This window comes from Centropristis striata, chromosome 1 (genome assembly GCF_030273125.1).
Source record: "Centropristis striata isolate RG_2023a ecotype Rhode Island chromosome 1, C.striata_1.0, whole genome shotgun sequence".
Lineage (NCBI taxonomy): Eukaryota > Metazoa > Chordata > Actinopteri > Perciformes > Serranidae > Centropristis > Centropristis striata.
Genome location: NC_081517.1, coordinates 13,036,622 through 13,052,132, shown reverse-complemented (window position 1 = coordinate 13,052,132; position 15,511 = coordinate 13,036,622). Strand labels below are relative to the sequence as shown.

Below are 15,511 nucleotides of genomic sequence, written 5' to 3'. Positions count from 1 at the left end.
GCCTCCGCTTTTCATATGTCAAATATAAAGAAAAGTGGTTTACAGGCTATAATAATATTCATACAGTCATGGAAGAAATTATAAAATCTAGACATTTTCTATGGTTTTCTTCATAATAACCAAAATTATTATCAAGAAAACCAAATGTCTAGATATCAGCTCTTAAATTAAACTCTATTTTTGTTGTTGTCTTTGTAATTGTCGAAACAAATGTACCTTTAGTTGGACCAGGCATTTAAATGAACAAGAAATTGAAGAAAACGGGTGGTCTAATAATTGTTTCCATGACTGTATATTCTAACCCAGCGACGTGGTTAATGTTATTAAATTTAGCGCGTAAATGGAACGTTTCTCTCTTTTATCTCCAGACTGAACGTTCAACTCGCGTCACGTGGTGCGCGTTCCGTTCGAAAAGGGGGCGGGCGTTTGGGCGCCGAGCTCGCTCGCTGATTGGCCGTTGGCTCGGCTCCGGGGCGCTGTGATTGGTTCGTGTCGCGCACATAGAGGCTCATAGAGGCGCGGGCCTCGGAGACGAGCATCAATCTGCATCCGTCAACACCGGAGCGGGACACAGCACGGTCATAAATATATATACATCATATATGTTTTATTTTTTTCTGCTGTGAAATGTTTGTTTTGTAGTTCAGAAACTGGAGCTGCTGCTGAAGCTGCTTTGAAACAAACTTTCCTTCATGTGGATATTTTTACGACTCTGGATCTCTTTGCTTTGACATTTACCGGATTAAAAAGATAAAGAAAAAAGAAAAAGAAAGAGGAGCCAGAAGGTGAGACTCACCTGCTTTTATTTTATTTTATTTCTCCTGTTTCTGTACTTCTTTCCTGATTAAGTACGTTTTCTACCAGGTGCTTTTACCTGTACTGACATTACTGAAATCTTATTTAGGAGTAGGCTACTTTTTTCTTCTTGTTGTTTTCAAAGATATTTAACTTACTCCTTGTTTTTATTTAAAGTAATTTAAAAGCTCCCAAAAGCATGCTATTTATTATAATTTTCCTAAAACGGAGGAACGAAGGAATAAAAAATAAAGTAGGCCCTTTGCATGTGTTATTAAAGATACATTTTTTATTCTAAGTCTGGAATAATGAAAACAAAAAACAAAATCCCGGCTGGCATTTAGGAATAAAACTAATTATGAGCTTTTTCTGAGTAAAACTAAAATAAAGTGTGTGTGTGTGTGACTTTATCTTATTTCCTCGGGCCCGTCCTGTCCTCTCTGCTGATAAGAGCCTTTCTGCTAATTGTCGCCCTGTAGATCTAATCTAAATTGTAATGGCCTTGATTTGCACACAGTTTTGACGCATTTACATCTGCGGCTCCTTCCTGCGGTTTATGGAAATAAGTGAGGCTTTTATGCGCCTCAGCGGAGCACTATCAGGAGGCCCGCGGCTCCTTTCAGCAGGTAAACGCACTATAAGGAGCCGCTGGATTATGGAAATGCTTATCTTGTCTTACACTAACAGTTAATAATTAAGGCACTTTATTAACGCTAATGTGAGAAGTTCTGCATGAAAATAGGGTTGCAGGACAATTAATTGTGACACAGATTTTCTCTTTAGCTCGTATATTATGTTTTTTTTTGTCAATCCTTGCCTTTAACAACATTTAGTCTATTTAATTTAATATAATCTTTAAGCATCTATTCATATTTGTCATGTGACACTGAAGGTTTAACAATATTATCGTGCCGGAAAAAAATGCAATATTTTTACAGCTACTTCCCATAGAGAAAATAATTGCATTTCGATGTATGAAATAAATAAAAAAGCCTTCATATTTTACATTAAAGACATGGATACAGTGCCCTAAAATCAACACAATAATATTAAGAAAAATACTTTCAGTCTAAAAAATATATTCGAAATGCAACACATAAAAAGCCAACTGAATAAAAAATCCAGAAGTTAAAAAAAAAATGAAATTGGCCTATATATTTACTTGCAGCATTATTCCACATGAAAGTGTGTGTGAGAATAAATCAGATGAGATGAGAACATTAGACATTCCAGCTGATATCAGAGGTGAGAAAAGTCTCGAGTGGCTGTAATTTAAACAGGTCGATTTAATTGTGAGCTATTGAATTAATTAAAGCCTAATGAAGATCTGGGTGATAACAGTCTCCCTGTGTGATCACTGACGCTCTGACTGTTGCGTTACAATAAGAATTTGTCCCGTGAGATCACCGAGCTGCTCACAGCTTCACTTATTTCTACAAACTACTCGGGTTTTCTCTGTCTCTTCATCTAAATTAAATTTACAGGAGGTTTTATTTCCTCACATTGGTTTTCAGTGTCACCCTCAAAATTGACCCTTCCAGCTTCTTTGGTGTCTTTTTATTCACGTTAAGAGTAAAATGTTGTTCTGCACAAATAAAAAGTATCTCTCCAGTTCCAGTTTAATTCCACAATATTTAGTTTCCTCATATCAGTCTTTTCATTATAATTACCGAGGCCTTCTGGAATAAAAACTTTATTCTAAACGTCTGAAACGTAAAATATAAAAGCTTTTTCTTCATTCAGCAAAATCATTTTTAGGTTCAATGTTCACACTACAAAAGTGTTTTACTGTGTTTTACTGTTTAAAAAAAGAAGAAGAAGACATGCACACCACAGGGGAGGTGAGAGCTCATAGAAATAAGCCATTTTTAATATAATAACGTTATTAAGGTAACAACAGTAATTTAGTTCCATAAAAACATCAAGAAAAAATGAAGCAAGACAGATAAAAGACAGCAAATACCTGGTTATAATTATTAGTTAAAGGGAACTTTATATGTTCCTATATGTGACAGGCCTCTGTAGGCATTTATATGATGATGATGATTATTATTATTATTGATGTTGTTATTATAATTATAACAAGCTAAAAAGTTTGAATCGGACTGAAAGTTTGTTAATGCAGATTTTACAGGCCTGTGTTTGGAATATAAACTTTTTATTCCTTCATATGACTCCGTTTAAATTCAGTTTATTGCGAAATTAAAACACAGGGTTTTGATAAAAATAAATGATGATTTGTGTATCACAGTCTACGTGCTTCTTTACCTCGCAGGAGCGGACTCTAACACCAGGGACCTGAGCACCTTTACCAGGGATCTGAGCAGCTAAACACCGGGACCTGAGCTCCTTTATCCGGGTACTGAGCAGCTTTACCCGGGGACCCTGAGTCCAGACTCCGGTCTCCCCTCCGCGCTCCGAGCATGATGTCTTATCTCAAGCAGGCCCCGTACGGGATGAACGGACTGGGCCTGAGCGGAGCCGCCATGGACCTGCTGCACCCGTCTGTGGGCTACCCGGGTACGGACCAGACCAGAACCAAACATGTCCCAACAAACACACATAGGAATAAAAATCTCAGAGGAAATCATTCATTGTGGTTTTAACAACAAATATGCAGAGTTTATATCACATATTTCATATTTATCATATTTCTATAATTGTATTTTATCATTGTGACTGTAGAGTACTTTCACCTCGATTATTCCCAATATTTCTACACATATTTTTAAGTGTATCTTTCACTACAACCTGTTGTCTGGTCATTTAAAAACCAACATAAGTGAAAAAAATAAACTATTTTCAAGTCATTAGGTGAGCTTAGAAGCTGTAAAATAAGCGCGGCGGTGACCCTGTGTTTGTGCATGTTGTTAAGTAGCCTATTAAACATTAATTATAAGTTTGTGCTTCTGAAGCCACAATGAAGTTATGATTTGTTATATTTTGCCGCCGTAAAGTTTCTTCCTCTCTTCTGTCTCGATGATAAAACGCTGCAAGTGGAAATATTTTAATTAGAAGTCCGAAAACCCATTAAAAGACTTCGAGGTGCGCGGTGAAAATGTGCTTTTTCTTCTGTAAAAATAACATTTCGAGCATTGAAACACGTGAAGACACGAATTAAAAAGTGAAAATATCCACAGAAAGACGCAGTTTTTAGGCAGAGCGCGCGACGAGGTTCTAACTAACTTTTTTGAGGGATATTAAAGAGTTGTTTTACAGTTTTACAGACAGAGTGACTAATTATTATTATTATGATTATTATTCTCCTCCCAGGCAACCCGCGGAAGCAGCGCCGAGAGCGGACCACCTTCACCCGGACGCAGCTGGACATCCTGGAGTCTCTGTTCGCCAAGACGCGCTACCCGGACATCTTCATGCGGGAGGAGGTGGCGCTGAAGATCAACCTGCCGGAGTCCAGAGTGCAGGTCAGAGACACGGCTGCGGCGTCACACGCTTCATTCAGAGAGAAATAAAACTTTAAACCGGTGTCTGTTCTGATCTGGGACAATTAAGTGCAGTTTCCTCGGAACCAAACTCCATCTGCGTCGACTTCATTTTGGTTTTCTTGAAAAAAGTTTGGCATAAAAATGAAGTTTTTCCTCTAACAGAAAAACATCCAGAGCTCAAGGAAACGTCCTTGCAGCATTATAAACATTTAAAAATTATACATAATTTGTGAGATTTTAGTGTGTTTTTCTCACTTTAATCTGCTTTGGTTTATCGAATAACTTCCCATTTGCTTCGAGTTTATTTAGATTATTAGTGTAAATAAAGTTAATCGTAAAAATGAGTTAAAAAGCAGAAGAACTGTGGGGCAGGAAGCTTTCAGAGCTCACAATGTAAATGAAATAATTCCCATCAATTAAATATAGTTTAAACTATATTTAATTAATGAGAATTCTGTGTTTCTTCTGGCTTTCAGGCTAAACTCAACCTCCTGTTGGAATCAACTTTATTCAGGTTAAAAGTGAAAAAAAAAATTGGCATAAAAATGACAGAAAAGTTGCAATTAATAAGTTCAAGTTTCCTATAAGCAATGTAGACGTTCAAAAATATATCTAGAATTCACAGTTTTCTTCCTTCTATCTTTAATATTCCTAGGCTTATTGAGTAACAACCAATTTGCATTGAGTCTGTTTAGTCTGTTGCAGGAAATGTGGAAGAGATCATTTAGAGCTCAGGTGTCTTTGATGCAGTGTGAACATTTAAAAATCTATCTAGAATTCAGTTCTATTTCCTCTGACTTTAACCTGCTGAGGCTTCAACTCTCCTCCTGTTTGCATCCAGTCTGTTCAGCTTTAAAATGTCAAACTTTTCTCACACTTAATTGTGTTTTAACTGTGTTTTAATTGTCTTAAGTTCCCCTATCTTATTTCTTTCTTTTTATCTTCTGTAAAGCACTTTGTGAAAAGTGCTATATAAATAAACTTTACTTATTTACTTTTACTTACTTACTTACTTACTTACTTACTTACTTACTTACTTACTTACTTACTTACTTACAAAGTTTGGCATAAAAATCAGTTTTAAATAAAAATTAGTGCAAGAAATGTGGAGCAGAAAGTTTTCTTGCATCACTATAAACATTTAAAAATAAATCTTATTTGTGAGAATTCAGTACAGTTTATAGAATAATAAACTTTCTATTGAGCCTATTCAGGTTATTGATGTAAAAGTGGATAAAAAAAAAATGAGCAACAAAGGGATGGAGCTTGAGTTTCCTTGTAGCAATGTGAACTTTTAAGAAATATAATTTGTCTGAATTATTGTTTGAGTAAGGCTCCAACTTGTCTGTTCATGTCATAAATGTTTAACTATTCTAGCACAGTTTGAAATAAAATTGAGCTCAGGTTTCCTTTAAGCAATTTAGATGTTTAAAATATATGTAATGTGTGGGAATTCAGTGTTGTTTCCTCTGACTTTAATCCATTGAGGATTATGGAATAATAACAAACTTTCCATTGAGTTTATTTAGAAAGTTTGGCATAGAAATTAGCACAAAAATGTGGAACAGAAATCCTCCAGAGATCAGGTTTCCTTGCAGCATTATAAACTGAAAAAATAATAATTTTTAGAACTCACTGTGTTTCTTCTCCATTTAATGTGCCGAGGTATTATGAATAACATCCAACTTTCTATTGAGTCTATTCAGGTTAAAAGTTTGAAATCTTTCTAAAAAAATTGGCATAAAAATAAGCAAAGAAGTGCAGGAAATCTGGAGCAGAAACGTTTCCTTGCAGCAATATTTAAATCTAATTAGTGAGAATTCAGAGCTGTTTCCTCAAACTTTAACCTGCTGACATTTATCGAATTAAGTCCTTTTTCTGTTGAGTGAATTCAGGTTTTACGGAATAAAAATGAGCAAAGAAGAGCAGTAAATGTGGAGCAGTCAGCTCTCAGAGCTCAGGTTTCCTCTCAGCTGAGAACGAGCAGCTTTATTTAGTAAATGAGCTGAAACACAAGTTTAAAACCTGCATGATGGCCTCTGAGTGTCCACCTCAGGCCTCTGCTTGATTCTCTCCACTGTTGTTGTTATTGATCGAGTAGAGACAAGTCAGTGTTCAGGTCCAGCTCTCTGCAGTAATGGCTGCTGCCTCTTGGCTTTCTGCTGCTGCTGACAGGACGCTTTACCTGCCGATCCTCTGACAGGACAGTTATCACCATCAGGACACTTTCTGGTGAAGCATTTTATTTTTATTTAAACCTCTAAAAGCTTCACTGCAAGTTCGAGCCCTGATTTACTAAAAATATTTTCCAATTTTCCTAAAATGTTATTTCACTTCTCATCATGTCGTCGTTAATGTGCATGTAAATACTAAAACATCCTGTTTGCTTCGAGTTTATTTAGGTTATTAGTGTAAAAAAGTCATAATAATGAGTTAATAAGTAGAAGAAATATGGAGCAGAAAGCATTCAGAGCTCATGTTTCCTTTCAGCAATGTAAATGATCAAGACAATATTTAATTTATGAGAATTCTGTGTTTCTGACTTTCAGACTAAACTCAACCTCCTGTTTCATTTCACTTTATTTAGGTAAAAAGTGTAAAAAAAAAAAAAAAAGAAATGAGAGAAAAGGTGCAATTAATATAGGGCAAACAGCACTCAGAGCTCAAGTTTCCTTGAAGCAATATAGTTTAAAACGTTAAAAAATATATCTATAATTCACAGTGAAATACAAAAATTTACTTTTTACTACAATTGTGTGTTTTTGGCTTGTTAGGAGGAAAATTCTGACGCAGGTTTTCTGTGTTTTGTGTCAGTTTTGTTTTGAATTGTTGACATAAATATTTAATTTTAAAGTAGGCCATCACATAGTCATGAAGTTATTTCTTTTATTGTCCCTGATGTGTTAATGTTCTACAAAAAATGTATAAATAACATATAAACATGTTGTTCTGATCAAAAACTTGAAACTCAATACTGGGAGTTGACTCAAAGATCTAAAGCAGACCGAAAGTTTTAAAGTTATTTTGTCTGCACATTTTTATGCATATTTTATTTTTGAAAAACCACCTGTTTACATCTATTTATACATAAATTAAATTTGACATAAATTAGTAATTTTTCTTACTCACCATGCTGCACTTTTACTAATATTGTCAATAATTTATTTAGTTAGATAAATATTTTACCATGTCATTTTTTAAAATGTAAATTTCACTTCATTAACCCAAAACTTAAGATTTCCGTTGTTTTTCATTTCCTCAGGTACGAGTGTATAAGGGTCAAGTAAAAAATATACAATAACTATAATGAAAATATACACATTATAACAATAAAAAGAGACACAATTAACAGATATAAATATGTAAATCCTGGTCATATTTTATATTTACAGTAGCAGTAAATCCAGAGGACAAAAGTTCAAACACAAAAACTTTTATAAGTGACTGGACACAAAAACGTTGCACTAGAAAAAAAAGTAAGTGCTGATGTGGTGGTTAAGCGACTCTTCATCAGTGGATGAAGTGCAGCCAGCAGTAAAGGTCAAAGGTCAGCGCTGCAGCTCCTCAGTAGGATCCTGTTAGAACGAACTTGTTTGCTTGTTTTTTGGTTTCTGTGACGTTGACCCTGTGACCTCTCTCCTCAGGTCTGGTTCAAGAACCGGCGGGCAAAGTGTCGGCAGCAGCAGCAGAGCAGCAACAGCGCCAAGGTCAAACCCATGAAGAAGAAGTCATCCCCGGCCAGAGAGAGCACGGGCTCGGAGAGCAGCGGCCAGTTCACGCCGCCGGCGGTGTCCAGCTCCTCGTCCACGTCCTCCTCCACGTCCTCGTCCTCCTCCTCCGTCTCCTCCGCGTCCTCGGGCCTCGCCGCTCCCGGCCTGATCAGCACGTCTACCTCCGTCACTGCACCGGTGTCTTCCATCTGGAGCCCGGCGCCCATCTCTCCGGCCCCGGCGCCGGTCACGTTGCCAGACGCCGCGGCCCCCACCAGCGCCTCCTGCATGCAGCGCTCCGTGTCGTCCTCAGGTGGCGGTGGCGGCGGGACGCCGTCCTACCCGGTGTCCTACAGCCAGACGGCGGCAGCGTACGGCCAGGGCTACCCGGCCTCGGCGTCAGGCTCTTACTTTGGTGGCGTTGAGTGCGGCTCGTACCTAGCGCCCATGCACTCCCACCACCACCCGCATCACCCGCACCAGCTCAGCCCCATGACGGGCGGCTCCATGGCGGGCCACCCGCACCATCACATCGGGCAGACGTCGGGGCACCACCACCACCACCACACGCCGCACCACCACCAGGCGTACAGCGCGCCCGGCCTCGCCTTCAACTCCTCCGAGTGTCTGGATTACAAAGAGCAGACGGCGGCGGCGGCGGCCTGGAAACTCAACTTCAACGCCTCCGACTGTTTGGACTACAAAGACCAGGCGTCGTGGCGCTTCCAGGTGCTGTGACCTCCCGCGTCCCTCCTCTTCTTCTCTGCTTACAAAGAAGTATTCTTTCTGTTGTTGGTGGTTTTATTTTTGATGAACTGACCGTAGAGACACTTTCAGAGTTTATTTGTGAGCGAACTGAAGCGACGGCGTCCGATCAGATCCGTCGACTCGTCCAGGATTATTTTTCTACTCCAGAACTCGAGAGAAACTGAATCACTTACAACTCGTGAAGGCCTTTCAAAGTAAAATTTCAGTGGAAGCTGCGAAATTGTGCAGTCTGGGATCAACAAACTAACTTCAACTTGACTCGGATTATTCTTCAAATAAATGACACAAAAAAATTAATAAATCATGAATTAGACTGTTGAGTGGGCTTTTCCTTTTGTTCATAAACACGATGCTGCTATGATTTTCAGGTTGCTGATGTTCATTTTGTATCTGATGATCCTGTCCGTGCAGCCTGGGGGGTGTGTTGTATTTGGGAGAATTGAATCGCAGCACTTGTTTATAAGGTGAAAGATTTTTGCTATTTGTTCTTTTGCGGAGGAGAGAAAATTTAAAAAATGTGAAATTTAGACACGCAATGTCAGTATTCCATTGAAATTTGAAAGATGTACATTCGTGTCTTTATAATAAAGTCTTGTAAAAACACGAGCGGTGCACAGAACCTTCATTTCTACAGCGACTGAGTCAAACTGAACTGGTTTAACTGGTTCAAAGTGTAAACTGTGCCACATTAACACTTTGATCATTATTGATTATTAGAAGCAGCATTGATCTGCCGTTTTGGCCGTGAACAACAAAAGGCAGCAGTCATGTGTGTGTGATTAATTTAGCTTTGATTTAAAGTAAATTATTGTTGTTTGTAACATTTATGTAAATGGGGAAGTTTCCCCGAGTCGTTCACACCTGGAAGCTTCCCAGAACAAACTGACTCTGAGTCTGAGTGGCAGCCGAGGGGTTAAATGATCAAGTTTCACTGCAAAAGAAAATAGATTTATTTAAATGAAATCGCCCACAATCATAAGTAAATATTTGGGAATCCAGTTTCAACAGAAACTTCAGCTGATGTCTGAAAGAATGGAGAGTCCAAAGGCAACACGGCATTTGTTCCGATTGTCTTTGAGAAAAGTTGTTGTTTTATTCCGACTCCTTCTGTTCGATTGAATCCTCTGATCGTCAAGCTGTGACCTGACGCTGCACATGGAAAATAAATAATAAAACTGCACCTCAGCCCCTGTGGACTGCTCTGGCTAGTTTTGTTCCGTTTAAAAGCTCTGAAAAAGGCAGAATTTTTTTATGCCCTGCTGTCCTAAGTTTTTTACGTGTATTTAACTTTATTTGTTTTGTTTGCGAGGCCAATTTTTTCTTACAGCAGTGGCATCTGAAATCGTTGGTGTAGATTGTAGCAAACAGTCTGAGCAAAACACGACGAAAAATGCTTAAAACAAGATTTTAATGTTGCTGAAAAAATCTCTTGTGCGCCTCACGATGTATTTAAAGACTTCAAGGCGGCCTCTGCTTTTACCTCAAGAGTAACGACCCCCTCCACTTTCCCTATGTTATATGTTATATATCGCTAAACATCCATGCCAACACGAAACAGGGTATCCACAGGGTCTTAAAAATCCAATAATTTAAATATAAGGCCTTAAAAAGTAAAAAAAAATCTTAAAATCTCATAAAATGTCTTAAATACCATTTTTTAAATGTCTTAAAAATGTATTAAAGTTAATTTTATTTAAAACAAATACATAATCCATCGATTTTTGAGGATGCTTTAACATAACTACAAAAAAGAACTAAGTACTTGTGCAGCAAGGTCACAATTTGAGCTGTGAATAAATTCATATAGTTTGCAGTTATTCCGGGCCTTCCATTTTCCTTCCAATGTCTTTTGTACTTTTTTGCCAGTGTGGATGTGGATTGGGTCTTAAATTGTGTTCATTATGTTCTTAAAAAAGTATTAAAAAGTCTTAAATTTGACTTGTTGAAACCTGCAGTGACCCTGATGAAGCATGCATGGAAGTTTCTATTTTTGTACTTAAAGGGAAACAATGGAATGGAAACACCATGAGAAGATGTGTTGTATTATTATTCCTAAGAGTGTTTAAACACCATATGAATAAAGGTTAACCTCTAAATTATTTCTTTAAATCTGGGTTAATGCTATCTATTGTAACTAATCTGGATCACTCTACGTGGACAGCAACCAACGATTTCAGCTTAATGCAATATCACAAATAACATGTAAGGAAAGAAAATGATTATGCAATGCATACATTAATAAAAAAGTTTCTTATAAAACATGTTAATGCACATGCCAACGCTGTAAACGAGTAAAATATCATAGTTCTCAGGGATGTCCCGATTCTTGTAATAAAAAGTTAGATTCAGTTTACGATTTAAAACTCTTCTATATTGGTAAAGATCATTAGAAGGTTAGTGTAGTTTTTTTTTTTAAAGTATGAATAATACTAAAAGAAGAACTTTGTTCCCAGCTGAATGGTGAAATAACAGTTGAGCAATTGAAGGAGAAGAGGAAGTTTTCTTTGAAAGAACAATCTAGAGTTTACGAGGTACACCTGAATGCACCATAAAAACATTAAAAATATATTATTTAATTTTTTTGCCATTTTAGGTCGCTGATGTTCGTTCAAGTGTTCATTTCTCCATTCAGTTTGGTTTCATTTAGTTATTTGACGTGAAAAATTAAAAAAAAGAAAGAAAGAAAAACTGGGCTGTGACGTTAATACTGACTTACTGACTTCTGATTGGTCTGGAGGATGTTGCCGCGGCGCTACTTTGTCACTACTGCGCAGACTCTGGCTCCAAATGACGTCACCAGCGCAAGGCGGCAGCACCTGCAGCCGGATATTTTCCATCCAGTATCCATGGTGAAGGAGGGGTAGTTTTCACTTCATCTCTGACTCCAGTGCGGCCGCAAATTGGGATATTTCTGTGTTTTTACAGATATTTGTTGAGACTTGGGACCTAGCTTGTTTATATTTATGCAGAATCATTGTCTTGCTAATCTTGCTAACTGACAGTTAGCTTAGTGAAATTGCTTCCCTTCTCCTCAATAATACCATGAACAGAAGTAAACAATTCTTTTCATTGGAGATTAAAGTGGCAAATATGTGCCGGCTTGGTAGGTTTGTGCTTTAGTGGTTAGCTTTCCAGAGTAGCATACAATATTTTTATTTTTTAAAGTAACTTTATTAAAGTTGGCTAAAGTAACTTAGTTCCATAATAACATCAAGAAAAAGCCACATTAGAGATGATGAATTCAGAAACACAGAAAGAGAAAAACAAATGTGGACAGCAAATTAACATTATATATTAGACATATCACTAAATAACTGGTTATAATCATTTATAGTTATTGTGTTCTATGTTCCAGCAATTATCTCATAAAGTTAAGTAGAAAAACTTTGAAACAGGGAGGATTTTTCTTTTTGAATTTGTGTCTATGGAATATGCTTATACATTAGACCATAAGTGATTTAAAAAATAAAATAATGTATAATTGTTGTTTACATGTTCCAGCATCAATGTCATAGAATCTAGTACAAACATGTTTAAACAAGGGGATGATAAAGCATCTCTCAAATGTACATCGCTTTGGACAAAAGCATCTGCTTCATGACAGTGTGGATCGTAGATTGTATTTTCAAGCTCCCAAACTGGTACCTTTAAGTGCACACACGTTCATGCACGTCAGCCCTGAAAACAAGTAAAATATTTAAAGTCTTAGGGGTGTCCATACATTCCAAATCCACAATTCAATTTAAATTTAAATTTAAGCTTTTTGTCTTCAGCAGTGAAGGTTCTGCTGTTGTTAGACTTTGGAGTCTAGATTCATAGAGATCAAGTGCCCATTGGTTTGAGGCCCTGACAACTGTCATTTACATAAGTCACTAAGCTAAGTTACTCATGTAAACCAAATATATTTTTCAGTGTCTGAAAATAGATCTCGTCACTACACTGCTATAAAATAACTTGTTTATGTCCCCCCACAAAGACTTATAGTGGAGTTTTAAAATTATTTTCCACACTGATTTTGTCCTTCAAAATAAAATGTATTGTCTGTAAAAAAAAAAAGAAAAAAGACCTGCATTTTCAACTATGATTTGTTAAAAACACATAAAAGTTTAATCTCATGCTCTGGTTGTGAATGTGATTACACCTGAAAGTGTGAATGAAAATCCACAGCTTAGTGATTTTAACTTGCACTGTTTTACAAAACTATTAGCTGTAGAAAACATGCTGTGGCTCCCAGAGCATGACGGCAGTTTAAATGTTATCTGTGGCGCCCGGCGGACGTCCAAACAGCGAGTCAATAATCAAACCCCTCCTCGCCACCGCACAGGTTAGCAAACATGTACACTGGCATCCCCGCTGTTTGTTTGGCCGTGTCGACAGTAATGTACAACTCTTTTGATCCAAGGAAAAAAGGACCGAATCACGATTTTAATTAACAGCCGTCCGCTTCCTCGCGACGTCCCTCCAGCAGCTGGACAAACAGTTTTTGGGTAAACACCGCGTCCAGGACGTGTGTTTGCCCGCTCTGCATCCTGCTGGGCTTTACCAGCGTGCACCGCTGCCTCGTGCAAACACGAGCCGGGATTTACCACATTAGGACAAACTAATCTTTAGGCCATGTTCAGGCAATCTCTTCTGCCTGTTCTGAAAGAAAGGACGCCCCTCACCGAACAGCTGTTCTGGATGTCTTATTATCCCGCCAGCCTCTCCCCGGGGGCCTGAACCTTTATTCCCGTCTTTGTAGTGACAAAGTGACTCGGCTTTTTGGCTTCTTACTTTTCCAGAAGGCCGCTGACAGAAACGCTTTGTCTTCTCAGGGGATCACCTCACTTCTCCTGACGAGGCAGCGCTTCAGAGGACATCAAAGTGTCCTCTCGAGTGCCCCTGAAGAAGCAGCGCCGCGGCCTCTCCTGTCCTCACAATCAATGATTCACACAGGACGAGGCAGCACGGAACAAAGAGGCTTCCTGGACTGCATGTGGACCCGCTGATGGAGCTGAACTGTGACAGGAGTCCAGAGGGTCGTGTCGACTTCACCTGTTGGGTCAGTGCATTAATACTTCATAAAAGAAAGTTTGCTTTTGAACTCTTCATTGTGTCTAGAAAGACAGAAACACGTGTTCTCTTGGTAAACTAGAAAAGATCTAAGCCAGGTGTTGATCTAGGCCTGCATAGCATAGTTCGGATTCATCCGGACTTCATTCGGAAAATTTTAGCAGAGAAACCTGATAAAGCATGAATTCAGACTTTTTACTAGGGGTGTGACGAGATCTTGTGCCATGAGATCTCGCAAGATTAAACTTGACGATATTTCTCGTCACGTTGAAATTCAGTCTCGTGAGAATTGTGAGTTATCCAAACTTCTATTTGTGACCTGTGGGGGCAGTAAAATGAAAAGAAGAAGAGGAGGAGAAGGAGGAGAAACAGCAAGCTGCAAGCAGCCAGGATGAAGTCGCAGGAGACAGCGGCTCGTTAAGAAGAGTAAGAACGAATCGAATCGGCACAGTCTTCCTGCAGCAGTCTCTCCCAGTTGCAGAGTTGGAGTCTGCCAATTGCTAATAGGCTAACAGTTAGCTCTCTAGCAGTACGTGTGTATGTGCTGCTGCTGCTGGAGGTGTTCACTTAGTGATCTCTGTTTGTTTACAACAAGCACCGGACACTCTGTACACAGTTAGCAATGACGGTTAATTAAAGATCGATATGTTTATGATAATTAGCCATGCTGCTTTGTTTTGATCAGCTGCTGATGTTGTGCAGTTAGCAACGGCGGCCACAGTTGCGTCTCCCGTGTTTAATCCCTCCTGTTTGTGATCACGGATAACGGTCGAAACTGTCGCTAAGCGATTATGCGACGATAGAAAACCATACGTCACCTCTGGAGTCTCATTAATCCCTCTGGGGGATTTTTTTAATTTTTAATTTTCTTTTATAAATGTTAGTTTTAGTTTCAATTTGTGGAAGAAGAAGTTTAATAAAAGTTCATGCTTACATCATGCATGTAAAGAGTTATAATAAAACATTTCAAAATGCCTGTGCAACTCGGTTAAATAAAAGTCTGTTGGTCCAGTCATTTATTGTGTCATTGTAGTTTTCTTAAAATCTCGTCTCGTCTCGTTCTCGTGAACCCAATATCGTGTCTCGTCTTGTGAGCTGAGAGTATCGTCACATTACTTTTTACACATCAGCATCATGTTTTGGTTATTTCAACATGGTTTTGATCCATTTATTGACATGAAATCACAGAAAATCATGTGTTTTAGATGATTGCAAGAAATGCCTCTGCTATGTGACTGTAGTACTTATTGAGTTGCGCCCACTACAGGCCAGAGGAGTGAGGAGTCAGAGTCAATGATGATATAAAACAATTTAGAATCACTGCAAATATAAATATTCAAAACAAATTTAGGCTGATTGGTCCATTTTCACAAGTTTTGTAAAAAAAAAAAAAAAAGAAGTCCTTTTCTTCTGCTGCGTAGACACGGCGGTGACCAGTTCAAAGTTCCACACACTCAACAGTCCGGGTACTACACTGCATTTATGCAATAATTACCAGTGTGAATGCACTCCTGCACTCAAAGCGACAATAATAAATACAGAATAACACAAATTGAGACTGTTTCCAGACAAAATGTATTTAATAAATTGAACAATCTTTTTTTTTATCTTTTTTAAAATTGGGTTCTGATTATTATTTCAGAGCAAAACAGCGTTACCTCACAAGAGATGTGATATAATGTGAAAAAACACAGGACAAAAAGATGATTATAGCAAACTGAAAGTGTTCTGATAACAGAC

General features: G+C 38.2%; 1 protein-coding gene across 1 annotated transcript; it reads left to right on the top strand.

The window, feature by feature from the left end:
• The first annotated feature begins 291 nt into the window (after positions 1-291).
• Positions 292-9,322, top strand: LOC131978346 (homeobox protein OTX1 B-like). Its single transcript, XM_059342334.1, has 4 exons — positions 292-785; positions 3,071-3,315; positions 4,069-4,220; positions 7,886-9,322. Exons 2-4 carry the CDS (start codon positions 3,219-3,221, stop codon positions 8,687-8,689), a joined length of 1,053 nt encoding a protein of 350 aa, XP_059198317.1. The 5' UTR covers positions 292-785; positions 3,071-3,218; the 3' UTR covers positions 8,690-9,322.
• The last annotated feature ends 6,189 nt before the right edge of the window (positions 9,323-15,511 follow it).